General features: G+C 40.3%; 1 protein-coding gene across 1 annotated transcript in view; it reads left to right on the top strand.

The window, feature by feature from the left end:
* Positions 1-11,759, top strand: part of LOC116379180 (uncharacterized) — a 59,039-nt gene continuing 47,280 nt past the window's right edge. The window contains exon 1 of the mRNA XM_031841123.1: positions 1-900. Coding sequence (XP_031696983.1) covers positions 790-900 — 111 coding nt within the window. The 5' untranslated portion in view covers positions 1-789. The remainder of the gene's footprint in view (positions 901-11,759) is intronic.

Raw genomic sequence — 11,759 nt, 5'->3', positions numbered from 1 at the left:
GAGGAGAGGAACAAAGGCAGAGGAGACGGGGAGAGAGTGAGAGAAAAGGGGGAAGAATTAAAAAAACAAAAAGTATCCCTCCCTTACACTTAGGGGAGATACAGAGACAAAGAAGAGGGAGGGTTGTGGAGAGGTTGCGGAGTGTGGAGAGCGAGGCAGCGGACGGGAGATAGTTAAGAGGAACTGCAAGACTGATCAATGAGAGGCTGAGATTTCGGGAAGAAATTTCGACTCAGCAAGAAAGAGGGAGAGAGAGAGAGAGAGAGAGAGAGAGAGAGAGAGAGAGAGAGAGAGAGAGGGGAAGAGGGAGGGAGGGAGTCAATGACAAGGAAAGATTGATGAATGAAAGATGGGAGCAAATCATATGGAGAGAAAAAGACTTAAGGGGAGAAATATTTAAAAGGGAGACCAAGAGGGAGGCAAGATTTTTTTCTTTTCTTTTTGAGAAAATAATTTAAAAAAGCAGTTAGACAACAACAAGAAGATGAGAGCAGAAAGAGGGTGAAATATTTAAAAAGAGACAGAAGCTAAGGGGAGAGAAGGAAGAGTGAAACATTCAAAAACTTAGAGAAGAGAGGGAATAAATCAGAGCAGTGGTGGAGGAGAGGAGGGGAGAAACTCCTCCTTTTCTTATTTCTTCTGTCCCTCCTCTACTTTATAAAACAAGAGGAGAGCCAACAATAAGGAGAGCCGGAGAGACTTGAGCCAGAAAGAAGAAGAAGCAGACTTTCTTTCTTTTCTTCAAAAGTCCAGATAGACATTTAAGTCCACGAAACCCAGTGAAATGCAATGGCGTGCTACTACATTGTGATCAGTTCCACCCACCTGCGTGACGGACAGCTGAGGAGCATCAAGGGGGTGTTCAGAGGACCAATAGGAACCAACGGACAGAGAAACACGGTAAGGGCCCCGAATAAGTGCTCTTATTTTGAAAAGTTTGGGACTGTCTTCAGGGAGTCAGATCTTTGAACTACATTTGAATCTACCTGCGTTTAACAGAACATGAATCCACTTTAATGCAGAGTGCATGTATTTTTAAATTCCCTGCATTCATGAAAAGCCAGAAAGTCATTACTTCTAAATCCGCATGACTTAAACCACTCCCACTCCGTTGATTGGCAGCTCCTTAATCACTGTGTTTGCCGAGTTAATTAATTGCGACTGCCATTTGGTTAATTGACTTGGTATTGGAGGCAGAAAGCTGCAGATGGGGGTGGGGTCCCCTCCTCTCACACTAAAAGCTCCTCTGGCTCCTTTTAAGTGTTCGATGTTTGATGTCAGCGAGAAGTCAGGAGCGTTTTCTTTATTTCCTCTTTACATCCATCCTTTAGTTTGACATGACACACACAAACTCTCTCAAACACATGCGGGAGCCACATGTTCCCTCAGTTTTAAGCACATTGTTGTTGGTATATTTTAAACTAATCTATTCACAAGTCGTCCTTGTCAACAAATTTTAATGAGCTGCTAAATATAATAAGAAAAAAACCCATCTGATTAGGCACTTCTTGAAGTCAAAATACTGGTGTATTATAATTTTGTTTTACTTTGGTGACAAATTAAAACCCTAAACTTGTTTGATTAAAATCATCATGAAAATGAGTTGAGAGCATTAACTCGTGCCCTCCTGGAGCTGTGTGGGAAGATTTGAGGCGGCCAGATGAGTCAGAGGCTTCTTTACTTTTTCCTCCTCATAATCTAAACTCCAACTAAAGCTTGCACTTCATTCTCCCTGAACGTTACAGGCAAACATAATTACAGCGAGTCCTTGTAGAGGCGCGCCAAAAAAAACCAAAAACAGATTCCTACAGGCTTCAAAGAGAGACATCAGATGAGACGTCAAGAGGTTGTGTAAGGGCAGCGCTACAGTAGGCTCATTACACATAAAGCAGCAGCTACTCCTTGTTTCTTTACAAGAAATGAAATCACATTGACTCACTGTCATCATAGCTTTTTATTTCAAACACCAACTTTAATCTCTTTAAAGCCTGTTTTAGCAAGAATAACCATAATTAGAGTCATGTAATCATCATTAAGAATAAATTAAAATAATTTCAACGCAGGCTGCACGTTGTCTTTGTTCTGTCTTTCAGCGTGTGGCCACTTTTGCCTCGAGCGATATCACCGTCAGATCATATTTCACTTTTACTCATGTCAATACTTTTAACAAGGGCCATAGATCATACATTACGACGGCACGTCGCGGTGAGATGACGGGGCTGTAGGTCTGCGAGAGTGAAATCAGCAATGCATCGGACTTAGTCTGCAATTAACTAGAAGGACACAATAGAGCCTGCAGCTGCACTGAAGTGCTCTGCAGCCGCAGCCGTTAGTGCTGTTTGATTTTGTGTCGTTATTAAAATAGCAACAACAACAAAAAGCATGAATATATTATAAAATACTGGTATTATGAGAACAGGCTATATCTCATACTGTAGTCTGGTGGCTGGAGGTGCTGACACCTGCAAGAAGTGTTTTCAAGCCTTTGGGCACATTGCAGCTTTCTCATGAGACTGATGGAGCCCAAAATGTGTGGCTCTTATCGGTGTTGATAAAAGATCCTGGATCATATCTTAATGGACTGGAGAGTGCGGTCACTTCCACAAAAACAAAGTCGGGAGTAAGGCGGCAGCTGAAAGAATCCCTACCTGAGTTCATGTTTTGGGTGCATTTGTTTGGCTGACAGCTCTCGGTCCGTAAATGATGACGTTCCTTTACAACGAAACTGTCAATTACGTTTGAGTGAAACAGATTTTCTCCAAGATTGTGTTTGTTTGTAACCCTGTGGGGTCAAAGAAACACAGGATGTTGTGTTTTTACCAAACATAACAAACTAGTTGTGTTGCCTAATCATGAACAAGTCATTTCGTTTAGTTTTGTTTACGACAATGATCACGTGTTTTAAACTGCGACCGTAATCCGGGAGAAAATAATGTAATTCTGTAGGAGAAACCACTGCTACATTTTTACAAGTCTGTGAAAGAAAATAGAACTATTCATGTATTTATATATATATATATATATTTATATATATATATATATATATACAGTATATATATTTATGATAGCCTTGCACCTACGTGATGTGCATATAATTACCCTTCAATATGGTTACAATAACAACCACTTGGTTAATGTCAGGGAACGATCGTGGTCATGGTTAAAATAAACCCAACATACGGGGCAGTAAAGCAGCAACGTTTGGAAGCTATAACAGTAATGTGATTACTGAGTGTGAGATTACTATTTGGTTTCTATTTCTACAGGTATTAAATCATGAAAATGTGATGTATGGAGGTTTGGAGTTTGTTTAAAGCAGGCGGCAACCTCCGGTTCTGAAGCGTGAGGAAGCGTCTAAAACCTGCATTCTCTCTACTGACCAGCAGGGGGCGACTCCTCTGGTTGTATAGAAGTCTATGAGAAAATGACTCTACTTCTCTCTTGATTTATTACCTCAGTAAACATTGTAAACATGAGTTTATGGTCTCAATCTCTAGTTTCAAGTCTTCTTCAATACAGCATGATGTTCATTTTGTAAATTATGGTCCATTTAGAGTCAAATAGACCATAAAGCAGAGTATGCTTTAGGGCGGGGCTTACTGTGATTGACAGGTCGCTGCCGCTACCAGAGACGTATACGGCGTCTCTACGTCACTCCTCCACCGTCCAAATATGGCCACTTATATGGCAACAACGAAAATGCCGAACTCAAGGTTTCATAACGTAAGTCCACAAACCAATGGGTGACGTCACGATGGCTACGTCCACTTCTTATATAAAGTCTGTGGTTTCAAGGCTCTTTTGACGTAACAATGCTGAGAAATTACAGGAACAGTGTTGCAGCATTTAAGGGGATCTATTAGCAGACGGGATATGATATCATCAATATTGTTTCCTTTAGTGCTCAATCACCTGAAATTGAGAATTGTTGTTTTCGTTACCTTACAATGAGACGTTTGTATGTTTCTACAGTAGCCCAGAAAAGTCTTGAATGCCTTCTCTGTTGTTCAGATATGTTCTTTCAAACTCACACTCAATAGTTGAATCCAACATCCTTATTAAAGACCGTCAAAGGGAAAGTCGAAAATAGACATTGTCCTCTTAATGCCTCACAAAGTAGATGACAAACTAATGAAGCCATTATCTCACCTTTAACAAGTTACATCCTTCAAACTCGTTAAATGAAACATACGGTAACGTTTTCCGCCGCTAACACGATACCATAAATACATGTTCTGTAATTACCCACTCAAGGAAACGCAGGCATTTTCAAAGGCACGTCTTCAACTCTGTGCGTCACCCAATCCAAGAATAGAAAGCCATATCAAGAGATTTAATTAGCCAACTACCACACAAGACTATCACCAGTCACCTTGGATCCTCAAACACCCGAGCTAATTTTATCTCCGAGTTTTTTAGCGCTGATGAAATTGCACGAAACCGTCGCGTCTTAAAAATTCAAATAACATGCTCCGTGCATGGGGAATAAGAGAGAGAGAGCGATCATTGCATGAGAGAGACGTGAGCAGAAACAGCCGAGTCTGGAGCCAAAATAGCGTAAAGTGTACGAGGGTGTGGAGATCTGTGGGATGGATGAGTGTCTACAGTTCTCTTTCAACTCTAGTGACTCAAGTTCAGTTTTATGTTTATGCAAAGAACTTTTTCTTTTTTCTCAATCATGAGCAACATCTTACCTTAAATACACTTTGAAGAACTTTACTAGTAATTAGAAATCACATAAACACAAGGGGGGTTATTTATTTTATGTTCCAGGCAGCCATTATTGAATCATTGGTTGGTAATGGGCTTTAAATGGAGATGGATGGGAAAACTTTCACTGAACCTATTAATTGTGCGTGTGGGAAGGATACACTCCAGGTTTTAATGACTCGTTTTTTTTCTACGGGGGTTGAATTTTGGGTTGAACTTATTTGAAGTCACTCTGGACAAAAGCAGGCGCTGAACAAACGAAAAACCCTTTGACGTAACGCATAAATGGCAAAAATATAGAGGTCAATTTAACCAAAAAATAGTTAAATTAAAAGGCAAAGTTTCATATTGTGTTGGAATGAATGGAGAATATGTTCAAATTCTTTAAAACACAGCAGCATGGTTTGGTGTGAACCTGTAACTAAAACATAAGCCAACTTTGAAAGGATCAACTAAGATTTAAAACATTGTAAATATACTACAGCGAATTAAAAGGAAGGACTTGAATAAAGGAGGAGAGAAACATCACAGATACAGATGCTTGTATACAGGTGTACTACAACATGGTGACATTTAGCAAATTAACACGCCCATCGTGCTGTGTGACGAGCGTGATGATGCAGAGCAGAAGCGTTTTGACAATGATCTTAAATATTCTAATGCAATCGTTTTAAAGTTTCTTCATGTTCAGGCTGGTTGAGTGGATTTGGAGCTCGTCACGGTTAAACGTCGTGTTGTAGTGATACTCGTTACCCGGAGAGGTTGGAAGTAGTTCACTTTCACACTGTGATCTGTAGACTAGCCTCCACGGTTTCACGGTGACGTAGCTCTGACAGCTCGATGGCGCAGCAGCAAGGGGCGGGGCTTAGAGAAGGATCAATTAAGGACTTCTTATTCCTTAAAAACAGGAAAATGAACTGAGCTTCAACGGCAATTCTTCACCTTTAAAAGCAATGGCACCACCTTTCTCCAGTCATATATATTCAAAAAGTCTGAGATGATAAAGCTATCTATATTTATCACTTTTGTGTCACTGCAAGTATTAACACACTCTATTTCCTTGTCATTTTTTTTATTTGAGTGCACAAAAACTGTTTTAACTGACTGCATCTTCAATGCCTGAAAAGACAATGTCTTATAACAAAATCTTTTTTTCGTGTCGTAACTGCGTTTCAGGCTCAATTCTCATTTCCTGAAATGTTTGTCTCTCCTGTTGTTTCGACAGGTGAGCATTTAGCTGCTGCAGAGAGCAAACACATCTCACACTGCTTGTTGATATCACCCTCTTCTCTCCCCTCCTTAAAATAAACTCCATCAATCAAATGTTTTTTTCTTCTTTTCTGTAACTTAATTGCTTGAGCGTGCCAAAGATATTTGGGACATGTCGCCCGCGTCTCTCCCTGCGTTACTATTCCTGCTGTCGGCTCGTCTCGTCTCACTGGGTGGTCCAAAGTCTCAATTTATTAAAAACCATTCAACAACGCGCATCCTCCGCTCTCCATCTTATGTGCGATCATGTCTCTGGTTTGCGTTTATATGCGTGTGTTTTTATAAATCACGTAGTTCCCAGCGTCTCCACGGTGACATTAAATCATGATGGCCCACCAGCTGTCGGGGAATGTTTTCACACCTCTCCCGATACCAGCCAGGCCAGAGTTGTGTTGCTGTAGAAACATTGATTCCAGGGAGTTAAATAAGGTTGATTTTTATACACCCTACTTGGCACAAAAAGTGGAAATTCCATATGAGCAAGGTGATTTTCCCCCGGAAAGTAATATTTTCTTTAATTTATTTTGGAGGCTTCCCGCGCCGGATGTCGTTAGTGTTGCCATTTGTTTTGGACAAAAAAAAAAATCCATCTCCTGCAGTAAAAGAAGGGACTAGTTATCTGTGGTCTGGCTTATTATCTTCAGCTGAGGTTTCTATTTAGTGTTGAGTGCTTTCAATTAAAACCACAGGTGCTGCTGATGCTCTTGTAAAGGCAATAATGTCCTTGAGCTGCAGGGTTATGGTGCAATATTCTCACTAGGCGCTATCGGCTATTTGACATGAGGCCTAACAACACCCATGACAATACTACACGATAACCTACTGCCTCTGAGACGTTAATGCTTTAAACCTGTTGTGTGTGTGTGTAGTTGTGTGTGTGTGTGTGAGAGAGAGTCGTCAACAACATGGCTCCTCACTCCATAAATTAGCGCTGATGAGGACACTTGGTGCATGTGTGTGCATTTGTCCACGTGTGTGACTAAGTGACTGTACATGCACGAGTGTGTGTGTGTGTGTGTGTGCGTCACTGACTGAGTGTGTGTTCAGCAGTAGCGGCCGGTCTGCCTGGGCTTGTGCGGTTACCCATGTGTGCGTGTGCAAGCATGTTTCTCTGTGTGTAGTGATTGTGACTTACATGAAATGAGTGTGTGTGTGTGCATTCAGTGATTGTGACTTACATGGCTTGAGTGTGTGTGTGTGTGTGTGTGCATTCAGTGATTGTGACTTACATGGCATGAGTGTGTGTGTGTGTGTGTGTGCATTCAATGATTGTGACTTACATGGCATGAGTGTGTGTGTGTGTGTGTGCATTCAATGATTGTGACTTACATGGCATGAGTGTGTGTGTGTGTGTGTGTGTGTGCATTCAATGATTGTGACTTACATGGCATGAGTGTGTGTGTGTGTGTGTGCATTCAGTGATTGTGACTTACATGGCATGAGTGTGTGTGTGTGTGTGTGTGTGTGTGTGCATTCAATGATTGTGACTTACATGGCATGAGTGTGAGTGTGTGTTCAGTGATTGTGACTTRCATGGCATGAGTGTGAGTGTGTGTGTGTGTGCATTCAGTGATTGTGACTTACATGGCATGAGTGTGAGTGTGTGTGTGTGTGTTCAGTGATTGTGAGTACATGGTGTGCTTCATTGATGTGTGAAACATCAGCTATGACTGTGGAGCCATCTGCTCCAAAGGGACAGATAGAGTGAAAGCGCGCGTGTGTGTGTGTGTGTGTGTGTGCACAACTTTTCTTCTCCATGCATGAGTCTGTTTTCGTGACACGGCAGTGTGTGTGTGCGTGTGTGTGTGTGTGAATTTCTGACACAGTCTGACTACTTTGCTGAACCAACAAGTTGTGGTTTTGTGTGTGTGTGATCATGTGGGACATTGTGAAGTTTCAAAGCTTAAAAAAATCTCCTGAATACTTTCAAACACGGGTTCTGTCGACACGTTAACATTTACGTCAGACTCCATGAATCGTTTGGTTTTCTTTGATCTTATTTTCAGTTCCAGATTCATTCAACACACATATTTCAGATAGATGATGAATTAGTCAACAAGTCCTCCTAATTAAATGAGAAAATACATCATTTGTAACTGAAAACTATACAAAACAATCTATTGGTGAAGCGAAATCCTTTGTTTCGATTTCAGAGAATCTATGAATGAAATGACACTTAATGCTGTTGAAGTTAAACAATGTGCTTCTCAAGATCGAAGTTCATCCTCTTTGAAAATGTTACATCCGGTACATCATGCTGCGTTACGAGTCGTCTCCGATTCACACACATCATTGCAGTTCTTATGAAGAAGTTCTTTTGTCTGACGAATGGAGCATTTTCCTGTAAAAGGCCATATTACATGAACAACCTTCTCAGTATAGCTGCAGCCTTCGATCATGCAGACACATTATATACGTCATTCCTCAAACCTGCTGCGTCGTTGGTGAAAGTGCTTTTAAAGTTTTTGGACCTTCATCTTGCTTTGAGGCTACAGCTATTTTAAACTGGATTATTCTATAAGCATGCACAACTTTTTAAACCGGCTTTAAATAATATTTGAACTCTGAATATGTCTCGTTACTGGACGACACAGCGTTCACGTTCTTTTCCTAATGATTTGTTGTTTTCTTTTAAGTCTGCTGTTCGTCCTTTATAAGTGAAAGTGTTCATGCTGTCGTCTTGAACAGGACTGCCCTGTAACAGAGATTTTAAATATCAATGAAACAAACGTTTGATGTTTTGTTGACCCAAGGTTCCTCTCAATACCGAGCTAAAAAAGGTTTAGTGTATAACAGATAAACATTAGGAAATAAGCAAAAAAACAACTGAGAAAAAGAAATAAAGGGTCAAATCGAAATGGTATATATGCATATAGTACATCACAGATATATGAAAACAATACAATTATTCGTGATTTATCAGATTTAGTCCTAAACCACCTGGAGACAAGGGGCAGATCAGTGAAAATATAAGAACCATCACATCTATACCTTAAATATTACTGATCATGAATGAAGGGAAATGTTAATACCGACTGAATAAAAACAGGATTTTAGAGCACAGCATGCTGATTATGAACAACAGAGAATCTTCATGAAACAACCAGAAGTTGAAGATTTGCAAAGACTGATCTAATCTGAGTAAACAGAAGAGGAGTACCGTGTTCTTCAAAAAGGATTTCACTTTCATCCCACATCCATGAGGCTTTTGCATAAAGAATATGCCTAGAATATGTAGAACGAGTTATGTGATCACGTATTGAAATGCTAGAGAAAAACCTCTATACCGACTAGCCTATTTTCTTCACTTAAAGAGCCCTGAGGGACTCCACTTATAGAACTACAGCTCAATAATTGCACTATTGCAGAGTCAATTTTTTCCTTCCCACTAAAAATAAACCAAACATGTCCACAGAAAGTACAGAAAAACACAAGTACAGGCACATGAAACAGGCACGGGGCTGCGCACAACACAAGCATGCACAAAAACTTTGAGACCCCATAACCTGAATACATTAACATCCTTACATACATCTCTTTACAATTACCTCAAAATGACGATTATGTAAAGGAATAAACATAAAAAAACATGGCTTCCACATGTTTTATGTAAGCTAGAAGACTAAAACAAACTTTTAAACCAAGCCAAATTTACATTTTTTTATTAGACACCTAGATCTTTAAGCTTGCAAATCACCATAAAGACCTAATGAGCTGCTCTGTGGTCGTGGAGAAAAAAACATGTTTTGCAAAATCCACAAGCTTCTGCTCCATTAAATCTTCATGGATCTAATTTCATCTCTATAAAATCCTCAAGCTATGTCTGAAACTCTCTGCATACGTGTAACAAGCAAACCGCTGAGACTCATGACATGCGATGGTGTCACAGAATATCACTGTCCCCCCAAAAAACAAATACTTTAACAAGGAAGAAACATCAGGAAGAGCAGCTGAGGAAGGATCCGTCTCCGTGGACGGACAGATGTGTGATAGATGTCGTGTGTACAGAATAGACAGCATAGACGATCAGGATGACAACAGCAGTATATATTCATTTAACAGAGAATACAGGCAGAAACCTCCAGGAACACGCTTGCCTAACTTTATTGGATCAGAAAATATCGGGTATGGAATGATTTTCTGCAGATGCTTTTTTCTGCAGACATTTCTACGGATGTTATTTTTTTTTTGCACACAAAGTAAGGCTTGTTTTTAGTCCAGCCGATTGGCGGAAATGCCTTTTGATACTGAAGCAGTTGTTGATCACTCGCGTCACCTCCTGGCCCGTTAAGAGGAGTGAGGAGTTAGCAGTCAATAACGGTACAAAACAGTAAATAAAAGAGGTTTTTCTAAAATCTGAATAAACAGAACTACGAGAGGTCTTGGAGCATACAGTCAGAAATGAGCACAGAAAATATCAGGCTCATGGGTCCAGTAGTATGCGAGATTAGTCGTGGACAGACAGACAGATACACACAAAAACGCATTATCTCCTGACAGGAGGCACCACGAGGAGATACCAATAATAAATACAACCAAACAAAAAAAAAAAGGTAGAAATAGGTCAAAGCAGTGATAAAAGAAGCTAAAAACATCCAAGGATGAAATAAAATAGTCAAGAATGATAAAAAGATAACTAATGTCCACCGAGGATGAATAATACTCCTCATTATTCCGTGAAGATGGAGCAGTAGAGTGCATCTGCTGAGAAGTGAGGATAAGTTAAATGTTAATCCATTTAGAGGACCTTCATGAATAAAGGCTTCTCAGACAAAATCTATAAAAACATTTATGTGAAAAGTCATTGAGATACAGGAGCCGGTGAAGCAGAAGTAAAATACGAGCGCAGGGAGTGCGAGTCTGAAAGGGTTAATATCACATAGGTTAGGGATACCTCACACACTGATGAATGCTAAGACTGACTTTGTGAACGCAACGTCGGAGCTTTTATACCCAAATAAGCTTTGTTCTGACTCTCTTACGAGTCGTGAACTAGAAAATGTTCTCTTGTACTCATGAAATCTCCCCCTGGGTCACATTTACCATCATGTCACGCTTCGGTAGAGCGGCTCCAGCTTTTTATTTTTTTTATTTTTACATGTTCACACATCCTCACAGGTTCATGAGCTCTCCGTGCTTCTCTTTCTTCACAAAAAATAAAAAGATTTAAATGTAATTGTTGTGGCCCTTTAAGAAGAACAACACCCTGAGAGATGAACCTCTCATCCGAGGACGGTCTTAATGAGTTGTGAAGTGCTGAATGTTAAAGTATATATTTATGTAGCACGGTCGCTACTCGATTACCATGGAAACTGAGGTAGCATGTTGGAGGTGAGTGGGCGTTAACGCGACTTGGATGAACCCTGCAAATGTGGTGGGAGGGACGGGGAGAGAGAGAGAGAGAGAGAGAGAGAGAGAGGGAGAGGGAGAGATAAAGAGTCAGGAAGGGAGAAAGTGACAGAAACAGATGGAGAAAAGTAAGAAAAAGAAACGCTGAGATGAAGTTTTTCCCCTTTTCATCTGCAATCATCTCTGAAAAAGACATTTGAAACTTCACTCGTGTTTTTTTCCTCTCGTCCTTTCCTGGCCTCTTAACATTTGCAATCTTGTTTTCCTCTTCTATGTTTACACGTTTTAAAGGAAACATGCTCAATTCCAGGTCCATACTTGTATTGTTTTTGTATGTACTGCAACATTTTTTCATGCTTTAATGCAAATACATTTTCTCATGAATATACCTGCATTCACACAAACGCTCCGTTTTAGCGCCCATCTCTCCC

The sequence above is a fragment of the Anarrhichthys ocellatus genome, unplaced genomic scaffold (genome assembly GCF_004355925.1).
Source record: "Anarrhichthys ocellatus isolate YVR2014 unplaced genomic scaffold, GSC_Weel_1.0 scaffold3, whole genome shotgun sequence".
Classification (NCBI taxonomy): domain Eukaryota; kingdom Metazoa; phylum Chordata; class Actinopteri; order Perciformes; family Anarhichadidae; genus Anarrhichthys; species Anarrhichthys ocellatus.
Note: the sequence above shows the minus strand (reverse complement) of the source record. Positions and strands in the feature narration are given on the sequence as shown.